This window comes from Macaca nemestrina, chromosome 1 (assembly GCF_043159975.1).
Source record: "Macaca nemestrina isolate mMacNem1 chromosome 1, mMacNem.hap1, whole genome shotgun sequence".
Lineage (NCBI taxonomy): Eukaryota > Metazoa > Chordata > Mammalia > Primates > Cercopithecidae > Macaca > Macaca nemestrina.
In genome coordinates this window covers 102936968-102953919 of record NC_092125.1, presented here as the reverse complement: position 1 = coordinate 102953919, position 16952 = coordinate 102936968, and the positions used below count along the sequence as shown (strand labels likewise).

General features: G+C 52.8%; 1 protein-coding gene across 10 annotated transcripts; it reads right to left on the bottom strand.

Annotated features, from left to right (window-relative positions):
• Positions 1-163: 163 nt before the first annotated feature.
• LOC105498071 (heparin binding growth factor) lies at positions 164-14545 on the bottom strand. 10 transcript variants are annotated; one of them, XM_011769882.3, is made up of 6 exons: positions 14233-14545; positions 3353-3429; positions 3064-3202; positions 2219-2404; positions 1711-1937; positions 164-1514 (listed from the first exon to the last, which is right to left on the bottom strand). In XM_011769882.3, the coding sequence occupies exons 1-6, from the start codon at positions 14242-14244 to the stop codon at positions 1508-1510; spliced, it is 648 nt and encodes a 215-aa protein (XP_011768184.1). In that variant the 5' UTR covers positions 14245-14545; the 3' UTR covers positions 164-1507. The 10 variants fall into 10 exon arrangements, with proteins under 10 accessions (XP_011768184.1, XP_011768181.1, XP_024653807.1 ...); XM_011769879.3 differs by lacking the exon at positions 14233-14545 and adding an exon at positions 10318-10758; XM_024798039.2 differs by lacking the exon at positions 14233-14545 and adding an exon at positions 10127-10146.
• Between the last annotated feature and the right edge of the window lie 2407 nt (positions 14546-16952).

Genomic DNA, 16952 nt, shown 5'->3' with positions numbered 1-16952 from the left:
GGCTCTGCCCACAAGAAGTTTGGATTTCCAAATGCCTAAGAATGGAGGAGGCTGACACCCTCTACCTCAATCTGAGATGATCTGGAAATCATTTGCATTCCCTTACCCCACTTTCTGTCTTCAGTTAACCAATATGCCCCAAAGAATCAGTCAGAATCCAATATAGTAATCAACGGGTTTTATTTTCCTAGAACTCAAATCATCTACAGTTCTCAGAGCTACACTTCCAAAGCTACAGTCAGCAATTTTTCATCAGAGCCCAAGGGAGAGGGGCCAGGGTAAAAGAGACGAGACTGTAGAGAGGCATAGAGAGACCAGTAGGAAGAGGGCGGGAGAGGGCACTTATATCTCTCTGTCCTCTCAGTGGGTTACAAATCAGATCTGGTGACAACACTGAGGGGGCCAGGTCAGGGTATGTGGATGAGAAATGACACTGGAAGGAACACCAAAGCCCCAGCTACAAAAAGAAAGTCATCAAGCCCCAAATAGAAGGGGAGCCTCCCAGTGCACCTCAGAAATGGGGGCAACGATGGGGAAGGAAGGAGCAGAATGGGGAGCACACAAAGGGTTAGGGGTCTTTAAAATTTTTTTTTTGTAATTTTCTTTTATTAAAAACATTTCCTAAAAAATGTGTCTTTTCTTTTATGTCTGGGTGATATATATGACTATAAGCTGGCCTTGAGCACTGTGCGGAGAGGGAAAAGGACAGCTAGGGGTCTTCCCAAGCATCCCATTTCTGGCTTCAGAGATCTAAAAGGGAACAGATGCTCAATACTCACACCCAAATGGGTAAAGTCAACCCTTCAGGTCTCAGGTCCTTGGCCCAAACAACTAGGAAGCCCCAAAGTCTTTTGATGATTAACTACAACTCCCAAAACTCTTGGGTCGGCAAAAGGAAAAATGGGTGTTGTTAATCATCAAGGATTTATGGAAAGGAGCCCCTCCCCTACAAGCTGTTCCACTTTCCCTGAATCTAGGCAGCTGGGATAATAGGTGTAGCAGGGGACAGGAGCTCAGGAGGAGGCTGCCCTCCTGTGCTGTCCCTATGCCCCATTTGAGGATTGCCCCTCCCAGGCCCCACAAGCCCACCCTGCTGTTTATGCTCCATCTTTTCCATTCCTACCCCTGATCCAAACCCAGAGTTCCAGAATGCCTAGGAAAGTGGGAGAAGGGTGTCAGGAGGTGGGAACAGTTGTCCCAGGCCCCAGCAGAAGCCTGGAAAATAGCTTCAAGCGGAAGGAACACAATGGCCTCATCTCATTCCAGGGAGAAGACATGGCTCTGACTCAGATCATAGGAGAATGGGGACCTAGAGGTGAGGGCCAGGTAGTCCGCCCCATCCAGGTCAATCTCCATGGGCTGGGCTTGGAGTGGGAAAAGTGAGTGGAAGAGGAGAGCAGGTTGGGGTGGGAAAGGGGTTCCCAGTTTGCAGGCCATGGCCAGTTTCCCCAGTAGCACCCAGACAGCAGCAGGAACAGGGTGGGGGCTCCTCTTCAAACATTGGTGGCTACAGGCTGTGAGGGAGGGTTGGAGGGGAGAAGGGTTAATGGTGTGGCCTTGGCCTGGCCTTGCCCCAGCCAGTGCCAGTCTCCTAGGAGAGCCCACCCCGCCTCCCCAGAGGCTGGCCACTGCAGGCCCTTTTCATCCTCCTCTCCGAGAGTGACCAGCCCCCACTAGTCCAGCTGCCAAGGGGTCAGGGGGCTCACTCACCTCTCATGATCTCTGATGCCTGGGGCCTCAGCATCTTCCTTGGCAGCCTCTTCCTCTTCCTCCTCCTCTTCTTCTTCCTCTTGGGGAAGCCCCCGGCCAGAGCCAGGCTCAGAGGGGGTGCTATTCTTTTCCACCTCCATAAGAAGGGGCCTCTCGCCCTCCAAGGTGGCTGCCTCCTTCTCCTCTCCTTCAGGGTTTTCTGCCTCCTTGGGACGTTTAGGAGAGTCCTAGGCAGGATCGACAGAGGAAGCGGGCTGAGGCTGGAGAGGGAGGCCACCAGCCACCCACTCCTCTCCTCCGGGCCTCCTTCCCAGGCTGACACCCAGTCCTTCCCCAGCCCTACTAGCTGAAATGACTTCTGTGTCCCATCTGATCAGCTGGGGACTCCCCAAGCTAGAGGCTGGATCTACCTCTCAGACTGGGCACCTCTGAGGCAAAGCCCTGCTCTTGTGGGATACCCCATGGGGAATGCTGAGGGGGGCCCAGGCCCTAGGCAGGCAGCAGTTACCTCCAGCAAGTCCCCTGCTCTCCTCTTCAGCGCTCCCTTCTCATTCTTCTCCTTGGCTGGCTCATCAATGACCAGCTTCCCTTCCTCGTCGCTGCTGCCCTCTGCATTCCCCTTCTTATCACCGTCACCCTCTGTGGCTTCGGGCTCGGGTTCAGGCTCTTCCACACAGCTCTTTTTCTGGGAGGACTGCAGCAGAGACAGCACAGGCTGAGTGGCACCAGTCGCTGCCATGCTGGGCCCCCTCCCCAGACCCTCCCTCAGCCACTCACTCCTTCCTTTTCCCGCCTCTCCCCCACCCCCACCCAGGTGCCCAGTCTCACGAGTGATTTGAGACCCACCTCTGTCGGATTAGCCCCGGGGTAAACCCACTGGCCGGGCAGGCAGGGCTCTGTGCAGGAGGGGGGAGGGCTGGAGCAGGAGGCAAAACCTCGGGTCAACTTCTCCCAAAGGGAGCTAGGACCCTTTCCCCGCCAACCCCCGCCCCCCACCCTCCCGCCTCGTCCTGCCCGGCTCACAAGCACCTCCTCCTGGAAGCCTTCGTGGAAAGAGTTAAGGCCGTGTCCTATACTCACACTGGGCCCAACAAAGGCCTGTCCCCACTTACCGCCTCCATCCTGTTCTTGCCCCCCAGACTGCTGCCTCACAGTTGTCCCGAACCACAACTACACCACACAGCCCAACCCTATCTCCTCTTGCAGGAAGCCCCCTTCCCACCACCCCGATGAGCTCCTACCCTGAAAGCCCTGGAGTTTCTGAAGACTAAGCATCATCTGTGGGCCAGGGGCTGCCAGAGCCCATGGCCACATCTGCTTTCCAGGGGGTCTTTGGGGCAGGCGGTGGCTCACCTGATAGCCAGAAGCCTTGACGGTAGGGTTGTTCTCGATCTCCCACAGCCCCTCGCTGAACCCTTTCCTCTTGTTGGGCTTGCCAAACTTCTCCTTGGATTCCTCGTAAGGGAAGAGGTCTTTGGGGCCCAGGAATGCCCTGGTGAGAGATGGGAGACTGTGCTCTCAAGCCCCTCACTGCCCCTGAGCTGCACAGCCCAACATGAAAGGGGTACCAACACCACCTCTCCTTCCCCAAAGTAGTCCGCCCGGGGCTCTCCCGACCGATACCCCTTTGGCCTCCACTCACGTCTCGTGGGTCCCGAAAAAAAAGACTTGGTATTTGTTGGCTGTTGATTTCATGGCAGCCTCGGGCATCTCGTCAATCTGGGGTGAGATGAGGGGGTGAGGTCAGCTAGAGTCCTGAGGTTTTGAGTCTGAGGCAGGGGTGCTGACCTCCAAGGCACATTTATATAAAATCAGACTGAGAGGGACCCAGGATAGTCAGCCAGATGGCTTTTGGACCATTTCTAGCAGACACTTTATTCAAATGTCAGACATGAACGCCCAACAGAAACCCAGGAATCCCTCCCTCTCCTTCACCAGCCAGACAGCACCCATTTTGCCTCCCAACGTGTCTCGCCACAAAGCTCCCTGACTTTGCCATCACCTTGGTCCAACTACTGTCATCTCTTGCCTGGACGAAAACCACTGCCTCTAACTCTTCTCACAATCTCCATTTTCCACAATCTATTCTCCACAATGCAGCCAGAGTGGGCCTTTGGGAATGTTGGTCCAAGGATTTTGTCACCTTGCTTCAAAACCCTTCAATACCTTTTAAGGACTCTAGGGCCCACTTGTTCACCCCTTCTGCACAATGGCAGGATCTGAATCCCAACTCTGCCCCCACTTGTATGACTTTGGGCAACTTACTGAACCTCTCTCTGCCTCAGTTTCCTCATCTGTAAAAGGGAAACAGTCATAGTACTAAAGCTATAGGGCTGTGAGGATGAAATGACCATAACTTGGCACACGGTACATCCTACATGTCATCAGCCTCTCCCAGTACACTGTCCTTTCTGCTCTGACCATGGTTCTTGCAGCCTCTTAATACTCACTCACTCCTGATCATCCTTCCAGCCTCAGCTCCGCCATTACTTCCTCCAGAAAGCTTCCCTATCACTCCTGGCCTGGCTGACTCGTTAGGTAAAATTCTTTCCTGAGACCTCCCCTTTACAGTGCTTTCCCAGTTCTAATTTTACACTGATTCATATTATTATTTAACATCTGTGTGCACTACCTGGACTAGACCAGCCCCAGGGTCAGAGACCAGCTCTGCTTTTATCTGCAGCACGGTGCTTAGCATACAGTAGGTATACAATTATTTACTGAATGAATTTATCAAACAGATAAAAAAAGCAAGCTGCTCTCGCTGAAGTGGAGGGGTGAGGTTAAAGGGCTGCCTATCCAACACCTGCCGAAAGGCTTCTAGGGAACTCTGAAAGGCACACAAACTCTCATTTTACAGATGAGGAAACTGAGCCCAGAAAACAAGTGATTTGCCCAAAATAACACAGCAAGTTGTTGAGGACCAGGTTTCGGACTTAGATCACCTGACTAAATCCCCTGCCCCAGGTGTGGTGAGGAGTGCTGTGGTGAAGGTGAGAGGTGCAGAAGTCTGAGGTCAGGGAATCCAGAGGCAGTGGCCTCACCAGCCTCTCCCAGATCAGGCCTGGAAGCTCAGGCCAAGCTGAGCCGGGGGTGGGTAGGGGGAAGGTGGGGCGGGTGGGGACTACAACTCCCAGCAGCACTTGCAGCAGCCCCAGCAGCCAGGCTTCCCGCCGGACAGAAGCCAGGTGGCCATGATGACTGGGGCCCCAGGCGCAAACAGGAGGGACAGAAAGGCCAAGGCAGTGATTAACACACAGAGACAGGGACAGAGGGCCCAACTGGGGGCCTGGGGAGACAGGGTGGATGGGAATGCGCTGAGACACACCCAGGAGAGGGGGTGGGGGCCTGGGCATGAATCTGAGGGGCATCTTGCCCCAGACTTGGAATCTTCAGACTTTTGGGCACCTCCCCGCTTGCCCCGTGGCCTCTGGGGACAGAGGTCCAGCCCTTCCCCCCAGGAAGGCCCAGCACAAACTGGGCCCTTCCCACAACCAGGAGACACCGGGTGTGAGAGCAGGGGGTGGAAAGGCACGCAGCTCCCCCCACAAACACGATCCCCATCGCCATGACAACCCAACCCCGCCCCTGGGGCCACTCAGCAACCAGGAATGTGACTGCCCCTCCCCCTCCGGGCCTTTTCTCCGGATTGGGGAGGAGGGGACACTAACACACACCCCACCCCCAAGCCTGCAGTCTGGCACCTGGGTCCCCGGCTGTGCTGGAAACCACAGCTAGGGCTGGATTACCGCTGCAGGGGGTGCGGAGAGGAGGCAGGCGTCCTTCTCAGGAAGCCAGACCTGGAGCAGGGGCAGAGGAGCCAGTCCTCAGCCAGGACACCTGGGTCCTGTTACCAGCTAGCTCCCACCCTCCTCTTAACAGGGGGAAGCAAAAAACAAAACGAGCGCCCCCAGGGCTTAGAGATCCCACGAGGCAGGCATAGGACAATAATAGCAAACGCCTTTCCTAGGCCTTTCCTCTGTGGATCTGTGTGCACCCAGAACCAGGGGTGGGGGTGGGGACTGAAGGGTCTAAGACTGGGAGTGCAGCAGGGGACTTAGAGCTCTGCATTTTCAGCGCCCACACCTGAGCCAGGGCATTAAGATGCCCACAGTAAATGTGTGATGGAAGAGGAGAAACTGAGGCTTCGCAAGAGGGGGTGGGTGGGTGAAGGGTCAGAAATAAGGAGAAATGAGGTTCTTTGCAGACGCACAGACTGCAAAGCGGCTACCTGGCCATGGTCTCGTGCCACCCCAGCTTCCCATGGAAAGCAAACTCAGAGGCAGATAGCTGAATGGTGTGGCAGGGGACCCAGGAGGCCACCAGCTGCCTAGCCCCAGCGGTGGGGGAGAAACAAAAGAACCAAAGGGATTAAAAATAGCATAAGGCACACCAAATATGCCAGCCCTGCTGACTTCTAGCTACATAAAGGATGGGTCTAGAGGGAAGAAAGAGGAAGACGGGCCGAGCAGATAGGCACCTCCCCGCAAAGCATCATCCCACCTGGCTCCCTCACCTAGAGTGTAGGCACTTGTGAGGGAAGGGCCAGGGGAGGTGTGCTCTTTTCACTTAATGGAATTCCTAACCCTTCAACCAAAAGGGGAGAAATCCCTTCTACAGTGGCACCTCTATTCCTCAAGCTACAAAGGAAATGTCCTTTCTTACATTTGGAAGTGGAGGGCGGTTCTTCCTAGATGTAGAGGATATGAGGTCTTGGGGGAGCCCCGTACCCCAATACAGACATCTCTCTTCCAGGCGGTGCCTTTATAGCCAGGCTGTGACTCAGAACAAGTGAGTCAAGGCTAACTGCGTCAGGGTGGCGCCAAATAGTGCTGGGGACCCCACTGTACCCCCTCCACTAGCCAGTAATAGGGGAACTCGGCTACCTCTTAACCATTCCAGATGCAGGCAAGTTACTTCTTCTCAGGCCTTGCATTTGCCCATTTCCATCAGACAGGCTTGAGCACATGAAATACCAGCCTCCCAAGCCACAGACACTCTCTGAGGTCCAAAGAGGAATCTGAAGTTTTCAGGTAGAGTGGGGAAAGAGAACTGAACACCTCTCCCCCCGCCTCAAACTAAAAACAGACTCAACACTTAGGAAGGCAGCAGGGAGGGCTAAGCACACACTGCCTGCCAACCAGGGTTCTGACCACCACACCCAGGGCTGAGGCCCAACCTGACCCAGGAACCGGAAAATCTGGGGCAGGAGACAGTTGGGGCCAGGAAAGTGTGGCAAGCCCAAGAGGCAGAAAAGAGAAGGTACAGGGGGAAGGGGCACAGGGAGGAAAGACGGGTGAGGTCCTGGCTGCCCAGGTTTTCTGGGACTGTGAAACAGGAATCAGCCAAAGGAAAAAGGGACCAGGGGGGGAAATCTCTGAAGTATTGGAGGTTAATTGTTAAGTACTTGGAGATCCCCCAGGAAGTTAAGCAGGCGGAAGAGGGAAAGGAGAAGGTTAAGATGGAGTCACACCATCCTTCCAGGCAGGTCCTGCCTATCACATGGCCCCTCTGGCTGGGCTCTCTCTCAAGCACTGGGCCCTTCTAGTTTCACCCAGAATCACCCATCCTCCTCAGCAGCGGGGATTGAAGAAGGAAAATCCACTCACGGGCCTTCTTTATGGCTGAAGATTCGGGCTTCCTATGAGATGGGGGAGTCAGTGAGGTTCCCTCTTACTTCTCATCCATCTCAGCAAGGGCCCCTCAGGCTCTGCCTCTCTAGGGACTAAGACACAGTCCAAGGAATGGTGAGGAGACTTGAGGTCTGTTCTTTTGGAGTACAAGGGGACTGTGTCTGGGAGGTAACAGCCTTGGGTGTAGCCCTCCCTGCAAGTATCACAATCAAGAGCCGGAGACAGGCAAAGTGTGGGGTCCTACCGCTTTGAGATCCAGTCTGATCTCCCTACCCCAGTTCTAACTTTATCTAAAAGGTCCAGGTCTGAACAGAGGAAGAAACGCTGCCTCCCCTGTCCCTCCCTTCTGTCCTGGAGGCCCAAAGTGGAGAGGAAATGGATGGGATCCCTAGTCCCAAGGACTGCCCTTACTCCAAAGGCCACCAGAAACTTGAGGTCTTCCTCACAGGGGCCAGTGTGGGTCCTTCTGTGTCCCTACCCCTTTTCTCTCTTACCGGATGCAGAAGGGGTTCCCTGCAACCCACATTCCAGCTAACACCCCCTCCCCAGGGCTTATCCAGCCTCTGGACTTTGTCCCACCCTCAGGAGGTAGGAACAGTAGAGACCTGGGTTCAGTTCTTGTCCTGCCCACCAGGGCCTTGGCATCTGGGCCAAGAAGCCAGTGGGGTCAAAGGGTGCAGGGTAAAGTACACAAGAGTTCGCACACGGAGAGTCCCACTTCTCTTTGTACTTCTCCCATTAGCAGAAGCTGGTCCTCATTTGATCCATCTGAAAGTTTCAGGGAACCAGGAGCTGAAGGCATGTGGGATTAGGCACACTCCTAAGGAGTGGGTACACAGCGAGGAAGGGTCTCTGAGTTTTCTGAGTGGCCCCAAAGTTGGCCTGATACCCTGAATGAGCCTGGGCCAGACAGACACAGACTTACACTGAGAAGAGCACCCCAAAGCCATGCAGTCCTTCTGCCCTTGGATTTCACTCTACAGCAGTCCTGCACTCTAGGATACTGAGTCATGCCCTCTCCCAAAACCAAAGGCCCCTCTACACCAACTTTAAGTGCCAAATGCACTGCCCCCACCCCCACCCCCCTTCCTTTCCTCCAGCAACTGGCAACCTCCCATCCTCCTTACTTAACCTGTCTCAGTCCTTAGGGGAAACATGATGAGCACACCAGGCTCGGCTGCAGGGCCCCACCCTCCCACCTGGCCAGGTGATGGGGTTGTGGGGGAGCTCATACTGGCGGGCTGAATCAACCACATGGCAGAGACTGCGCCGTTCTGGCGGAAGATCTTCATATCTGAGCCAGGGAAGGAACTTGGGCTCCCCCACCCATACTAAGAGGGAGTCTGGGCTGGATTTCCTAATACCACAAGGGAACCTGTCACCTCAATCCTAAATTTGAGTTAGCAGCATATGGAGGAATATTTCTGTGGAGCTGAGGGCTGATGGGTTCTGACGGATAATTTCCAAGCCAGGTAGATCCCCTTACGCCGCCCCCAACGAGCCTTCGACCTTCCCAACTTTAGACCTCTTACAGATGCCCCAAACCAAAGTTTCCTAGAAGCGAACTCCGCCTTCATCTAGCTCTCTCCGGGTTGGGATCCTTCTTAACCATTTATCCAGGAAGAGAAGAGTTTGAACTGGGGGCGACAATCAACGAACAAACTGGGGGTCTCTAAGGGGGTCTTAAGAGGGGTGGCGGCGGCGCCTGGGGTAGGGGGAAGGAATAACACGACTGGCCCAAAGCCAGACTTCGCGCTCGAAACCTCTGGGAGTATGGGGGCTGGGGGCGGAACTGAGCACGCGGAGCCGGGGGCCGGGAAGTGACCGGCGCCCTCGGATCTCCACGCCGTGCACACGCCACTACGCGCGGACACCGTGCCCACCAGGTGTCTACCCCCACCCCCGCCCGCCTCCACCATTATATAACCGGCGGGTGGGCTTGGAAGCTACAGGGAAAGAGTCGGAGACCCACAACCCCCCTGCCCCCACCTCTGCCCGCGCCGCGCGGAGCGTTCGTGCCCTTCCCGGTGTTATGCAACCCAAACCCGCAGGGGGTTGGGGGCGGCGGGCCGCGCTGCTCACCCGGGCCGGCCAGTGTGGGTAGCCCTTCATCTTGGCAAACACCAGGTCCCCGCATTTGTACTCCTTCTGCCGGTTGGATCGCGACATGGCGGGGCTCCGGGCGCCCCGGGCTCCGCGCCGGGCCGGGAAGCGCGAGCCCAAGTTTGCGCGTGCGGCGGTGGCGGCGCCGCTCCGCTCCGGCCCTCGCGCGGCCCCCGCCTCGATGGTGGCCCCCGGCCCGAGCTCCGGCGCTGCCACGGCGTCTCCGCCCGCGCGCCACACGGACGGGGCGGGCGTGGATCAGGTCAAAGCTCCGGCGCGGTGGGTGCGCGCTCGTGCAGTTGTTTGTGTTTGAAATTCAATTGCTCCCTCCTCTGCGCGAGGCCTCTTCCTCCACCCCCCGCCCGGTCCCCACTCCTCCTCCTCCTCCTCCCTCCTCCCGGGCCCACTCCTCCTCCTCCCCCCGCCCCCCCGCCTCGCGCTCCCTCCCGCGGCGGTTTGATGCGTGCAGCTTCTTGACGCCCAGGGCCTGCCACGGCCCAACGCCCAACCTGGAGCCGCCTGACGGCGCGTGGCGGCACAGGCATAAGGAGCCGATCGCCGAGCTCGCCGAGCAGGCTTTGTGTCCCCGCTGTCGGTGGGTGCCCGCCCGCCCGAGAGGAGCTGGCGCCCGGCTGGACGGAGCGGCCCCCGCCCTTCCCCTGCCTCCGCGGAGTGCTCACCACCGCGGCCCCAGCGCAGTTAAGTGTGGACGTCTATACGCGGTTTCCGCCTGCCTTCTGCTCCATCTCAATCCACGAATATTTACTGGGCACCCGCGGTTCTTGGCAGTGTGCTAGGCGCCCAGGGCGAGAGGAGTGGGCACCGTGCCGCTCCGCGCACTGGGGTCCTCCCTGGACCTCGCCGTGCTTACCGTATGTGGGGTGGCCCTGGAAACGTCGGGGATTTGAGCCCTACGTCCGCCTTTGCTAAGGAGGAAACGCTTGAATTTGGTAGCCAGGAGATGGCCAAGGAGTTGAGGCACAAATTGGCCACCTTCCGGGTGCATTCAATCTCGTTTCTCTACGCTACTGTCTTGCCCAGGAGACTTGGACTCAATGGCTAGTTAACCCCGCAAAGATGAACTCAGTTCTAGTGGGTTACAGTAGAATGCCAATAAACCCAACCCTTTCAGTAAACGGTGAAGACTGAGGGGCCAGGTGCTACCTCTTTTAGAAGGTGGGGAGGGGAGTCTGGGAAGGCTTCACAAAGGTGGTGACTGAACTGGGCATTAAAGAATGAGTAGAATTTTGCCAAATTCTGAGACTACATTTTGGCCTAGGTTACAAGCTAAGAAGTGATAGAACCAAAACTTGAACTCAGATCTCTTCTATTACGCTAAATAAGACTTTATTGTAATTACGTCTTTGATTTGCTGTCCCTGTATTTGCCCACATTCCAGACACCTATGTTCCCTTAGAAATAAGATATTTGGGCCGGGCGCGGTGGCTCACGCCTGTAATCCCAGCACTTTGGGAGGCCGAGGCGGGCGGATCACAAGGTCAGGAGATCGAGACCACGGTGAAACCCCGTCTCTACTAAAAATACAAAAAATTAGCCGGGCGCGGTTGTGGGCGCCTGTAGTCCCAGCTACTCGGGAGGCTGAGGCAGGAGAATGGCGTGAACCCGGGAGGCGGAGCTTGCAGTGAGCCGAGATCGCGCCACTGCACTCCAGCCTGGGCTGGGCGACAGAGCGAGACTCCATCTCAAAAAAAAAAAAAAAAAAGAAATAAGATATTTGGATCTTATGTTACAGCATTTACATGTTCTTAAAATTTAGCAACAAAATATGCTAGGTTTGAATAGGTAAAATATGCATTTTTTCTTCTCACGTTTCCTGATCCTATTTCAAAGCATATGCAAAGTCTCCCTGCAAAGAAGTCCAGGATGTAGCCAAAAGTTCCAAATCCACATCCTACCCTACTGTTCATCAGTCCTGAGAACTTGGACAACCTCCTGGACTCTGAGCCTCAGTTTCCTCTGCTGTAAGATGGGATAACATGACTGCCCTGGTAACTAACATCAGAGGCATAGAATGGCTGCTTGTCATTAGGGGATGCCTGCAGTTGTTCCCAGAGTCCTGCATGACACTTGGCTGTCCTTATGTCCATGGCAATATGTTTCATGACTTTTGCCTTTATAACAGTGTGGCCTCTCAACCATAGTTCCCCTTGTGATAAGAGGCACACCAGGCTGCTGGCACAGGAGGGGCATTCTGGAAGGTCCTATTGCAAGAAAACAGCCAAGCAGGCCCTCAGCCACAAGCTTGTCGATTTGTTTTCATAGCAAATTCAAACTTGTTGCAACAGAGCAACTAGGTTCTAGTTGGTGTTTGCTCTACAATGCATTCCATTTTGAAATGCAGTCAGTGTAATAGTCCAGATTCTATCAGGCTAATCTTTTTGTTAGGAGAGAATCTTGTCACAAGTTCTTGAAGGTGTTTCAAGATTAAGTCCAGCATCAGGACAGGTTTCCTTTAACTGTCTAAGTGATTATTTTATTCTATCTATCTATATATCTATCTATCTAGGACAGAATCTCGCTCCGTTGCCCAGGCTGGAGTGCAGTGGCGCGATCTCGGCTCACTGTAACCTCCGCCTCCCGGGGTTCAAGCAATTCTCCTGCCTCAGCCTCCTGAGTAGCTGGGATTACAGGTGTGTGCCACCACGCCCAGCTAATTTTTGTCGTTTTAGTGGACACCGGGTTTCACCATGTTAGTCAGCCTGGTTTCGAACTCCTGACCTCGTGATCTGCCCACCTGGGCCTCCCAGAATGCTGGGATTACAGGCGTGAGCCACCACACCCGGTCTAGGTCATTATTATAAATATGCACAGTTTCAATGCAACAAACATGGTTTGTTTGTTTGTTTGTTTAATTGTTGTTGTTTTGTGTTGTTGAGACGGAGTCTCGTTCTGTTGCCCAAGCTGGAGTGCAATGGTGCAATCTTGGCTCACTGCAACCTCTGCCTCCCAGGTTCAAGCAATTTTCCTGCCTCAGCCTCCTGAGTAGCTGGGATTACAGGCACGCGTCACCACGCCAGGCTAATTTTTGTATTTTTAGTAGAGATGGGGTTTCACCATGTTAGTCAGGCTGGTCTCAAACTCCTGACCTTTTGATCCACCAGCCTTGGCCTCCCAAAGTGCTAGGATTACAGGCGTGAGCAATTGTTGCGCCCAGCCAACAAACATGCTTTTAAACTATTTTCCAATTTGGTACACTCAATTTAGTAAAAAGCAAGAGCTCTTCCAATTTCTCCACTTTGTTGCATTATAATAGCCAGTTTGGAAGTGGAAATAGGCTTCTAAATTCTTGTTGCAGCAAAATCTCTTGGGCCTCTCATTCAGTCCACCATGCAGATGCTGGTTGCAATAATACAACCAGGGTTCCCTTTGTTGCAGTAATCTCCCAGGCCTTGGTTGCAATTTAATATCCAAGTTCTCCTTACAGTAACATCATCAGCCAACTCGCAGCTGCCCCTAACAACTAAGCCAAGAGCTGCAGAGGGTCAGTTACACAGGAGGGCATAAGCCTGCTTCCCCTGGGATTCACATCTAACCTAGTGCTTTGCAGACGTTAACGTGCAATCAAATCACCTGGAAATCTCTTTTTAAAAGAGTAGATTCTAGCCGGGCGCGGTGGCTCAAGCCTGTAATCCCAGCACTTTGGGAGGCCGAGGCGGGCGGATCACAAGGTCAGGAGATCGAGACCACAGTGAAACCCCGTCTCTACTAAAAATACAAAAAATTAGCCGGGCGCGGTGGCAGGCGCCTGTAGTCCTAGCTACTCAGGAGGCTGAGGCAGGAGAATGGCGTGAACCCAGGAGGCGGAGCTTGCAGTGAGCCGAGATCGCGCCACTGCACTCCAGCCTGGGCAACAGCGTGAGACTCCGTCTCAAAAAAAAAAAAAAAGAGTAGATTCTGTGTCGGGCATGGTGGCTCACGCCTGTAATCCCAGCACTTTGGGAGGCCGAGGCAGGTAGATCACCTGAGGTCAGGAGTTCAAGATCAGCCTGGCCAACATGGTAAAACCCCGTCTCTACTAAAAATACAAAATAAAAATTAGCTGGGTGTGGTGGCAGGAGCCTGTAATCCCAGCTACTTGGGAGGCTGAGGCAGGAGAATCACTTGAACCTGGGAGGCAGAGGTTGCAGTGAGCTGAGATGGCACCATTGCACTCCAGCCTGGGCAACAAGAGTGAACCTCCGTCTCAAAAACAAAACAAAAAGTAGATTCTAATTCAGGAGGTTCGGAGTGTGTGCATTTCTAACGCGCTCCAAGGTGCTGTTGCTGCTGCTTAGAACCATCATTTGAGTAGTAAGCGTCTAAAACAACACAACTCACAAGCCCTCAACCCACCAGCCCACGTTGGAACTAGTTTACAAATGTCTCAGTGAAATGATTCCGTTGATGCTGGTGTGCACTTCTACATTTATGTGGGGAAAGAGGTCAGGACAGAAGTTGAGGGACTTGGGGCCCCAAAGCAGATAAGGTTGTGGGGTGCAGATCTGGCTCTAGGATCCTGAAGCGAGTCTCTGGAGGAGGTCAGGCAAAATGGTGGCAAACTTATTTCTGTACGGATCAGGAAGTTGCTGACAGGAGCAGAGAGGTGGAGTTTACTGTATTGGGGGAAGGGGTGGTCTAGTGGAAAGAAGCTGGTTTGTCATGTCAAGGGACTTGGTTTGAATCCTGCTGGCCGTTTACTTGCTTTAGGGCTTTGGGTAAATTACTTAACTAGAATTTCTAAACAAAATTTTCTTCCACTGTGAAAAATGAGAGTACAAAACCTCACCTGCTCATTCATAGGTTCAAAGGAAATGTCCACTTCCTTCCCTTTAACTCCCAACGGAGTCGAGGGGTTTGGCCCTCAACACTGTATGACCTGCTCATATCACGACTTCTTGGCCCAAGTTACACCCTCTGTAAAATGAAGAAGAGAAGAATGGTTAGATTAGACCAGTGGCTTTGAAAACTGTGCCTCCATTGCCTACTTCCACCCACGCCACCCAAAATAACAGAGCAGCCCTGCCTTTGTGCATTCTATGTGGAGTCAGAGTGGTTGAGAGTATGGGCTGTAGAGATAACAGCCTGAGTACTGCCACCACCACAGACACTTTGTGTGTAACTTTAGGAAAGACACTTTTAACTACCCTGAGCCTCAGTTTCATTTCCAGAAAATGGGTTGTAATTAGGATTGAGTGAATGAATACACTGAAGTTCTTTAGGCCAGGGCGAGGTGGCTCACGCTTGTAATCCCAGCGCTTTGAGAGGCCAAGGTGGGTGGATCACTTGAGGTCAGGAGTTTGAGACCAGCCTGGCCAACATGGGGAAACCCCATCTCTACTAAAAAATACAAAAATTAGCTAGGTGTGGTGGTAGGCCACCTGTAATCCCAGCTACTCAGAAGGCTGAGGGGGGAGAATCGCTTGAACCCAGGAGGCGGAGATTGCAGTGAGCTGAGATCGCGCCACTGCACTCCAGCCTGGATGACAGAGTGAGACTAGGTCTCAACACATAAATAAGTAAATAAATAAATAAATAAATAAATAAAGTTACTTGCACAGAGCCTGGGACGTAATGAGTGCTTAATAAAATTGGTTATCACTGTATTTATTGTTATATTAGATTTTGTGTAATATTTGGTTTGAAAAAAATGGATTCCTTCTCAGTAAGCTTCTGAGGTACTGGCATTATGCCCTGACAAAGCTGGCAGTACCACAGTGGGTGAGGGTGTTTAGGATGGAGTTGGGAGTCAGCTTACTTGGGTTTGAATCCCAGCTATACCACTTGCCAGCTGTGTGACCTACAGCAAGTTACTCAACCGTTCTGTTTCTCAGTTTTCTCATCTGTAAAGGGGGATGTTGCTAAACCAGTTAATATATATGATATATGTAAAATGCCTAGAGCAGTGCCTGGCCCATGGCAGGTACTATTACCATGTGTTAGCTATTAGCTGTTAGTATTATAGTATTAGCTATTTTTCTTTAAAATGCCTATGTTTTCTAACTCCTCTGTATATAGATACAACATAATTAAAAGTTATTTTTTTAAAAAGATGGTCCTTTTTTTTTTTTTTTTTTTTTTTTTGCCTGTTGCCCAGGCTAGAGTGCAGTGGCGCAATCTCATCTCATTGCAACCTCCACCTCCTGTGTTTAAGCAATTCTCCCGCCTCAGCCTCCTGAGTAGCTAGGATTACAGTTGTGCGCCACCACGCCCAGCTAATTTTTGTATTTTTAGTAGAGACAGAGTTTTGCCATGTTGGCCAGGCTGGTCTTGAACTCTTGATCTCAGGTGATCCACCTCCCTCAGCCTCCCAAAGTGCTGGGATTACAGGCGTGAGCCACTGTGCCCAGCCGGATTCTGTTTGTTTGTTTTTTTTTAATTATTATCATTATACTTTAAGTTCTAGGATACATGTGCATAACGTGCAGGTTTGTTACATATGTATACTTGTGCCATGTTGCTGTGCTGCAGCCATCAACTCATCAGCACCCATCAACTCGTCATTTACATCAGGTATAACTCCCAATGCAATCCCTCCCCCCTCCCCCCTCCCCATGATAGGCCCCGGTGTGTGATGTTCCCCTGGATTCTGTTTTTTAGAAAAGGGAAAATTGGAAGAGTTATTCTCTAAGTCACTACTGGCCAACATGTGTGGCCATTTACATTTAAATTAAAGGCCGGGCAAAGTGCTGTAATCCCAGCATTTTGGGAAGCTAAGGCGGGTGGATCACTTGAGGCCAGGAGTTCAAGACCAGCCTGGCCAACATGGTGAAACCCCATGTCTACTAAAAATACAAAAATTAGCTGGGTGTGGTTGAGCACAACTATAGTCCCAGCTACTTGGGAGGCTGAGGCATGAGAATCACTTGAGCCCGACAGGCAGAGGTTGCCACGAGCCAAGATCGTGACACTGCACTCCAGCCTGGGAGCAAGACTCTGTCTCAAAAAAGAAAAAAAAAAAAAAAAAAGTTTAATTTAATTTGACTAAAATTAAGTCCAGTTAAATATTCAGTTCCTTAGTTGTACTGGCCACATTGCAAGTGTTCAGTGGCCTCATATGGCTAGTATGGTGTATATACAGAACATTTCCATCACTGCAGTAAGTTCTATTGGACACCTTTGCTCCAGGGCAGTGGCTGTCGACTGGAGCTGCACATTGGAGTCACTTGAAGAATGAAAAGATATGGCTGGGCGCGGTGGCTCACACCTGTAATCCCAGCACTTTGGGAGGCTGAGGCGGGTGGATCACCTGAGGTCAGGAGTTCGAGACCAGCCTGACCAACGTGGTGAAACCCTATCTCTACTAAAAATACAAAAATTAGCTGGGTGTGGTGGTGTGCACCTGTAGTCCTAGCTAGTCAGAAGGCTGAGGCAGGAGAATCACTTGAATCCAGGAAGCAGAGGTTGCAGTGAGCCGAGATCGCGCCACTGCACTCCAGCTTGGGTGACAGAGCGAGACTCCGTCTCAAAAAAAACCAATCAAACAAACAAACAAAACCCAGAGAAATA

Bases quoted from the DNA above. Each gene is read 5' to 3' on its own strand.
- LOC105498071 (XM_011769883.2), bottom strand. From the start codon at position 9,512: ATGTCGCGATCCAACCGGCAGAAGGAGTACAAATGCGGGGACCTGGTG. The intron at 3,430-9,332 runs GTGGGGGCAGGG...ATCTCACCCCAG, and splicing joins TCCGCGCGGCGCGGGCAGAG to ATTGACGAGATGCCCGAGGC. The intron at 3,203-3,352 runs GTGAGTGGAGGC...ATCTCTCACCAG, and splicing joins TTTTTCGGGACCCACGAGAC to GGCATTCCTGGGCCCCAAAG.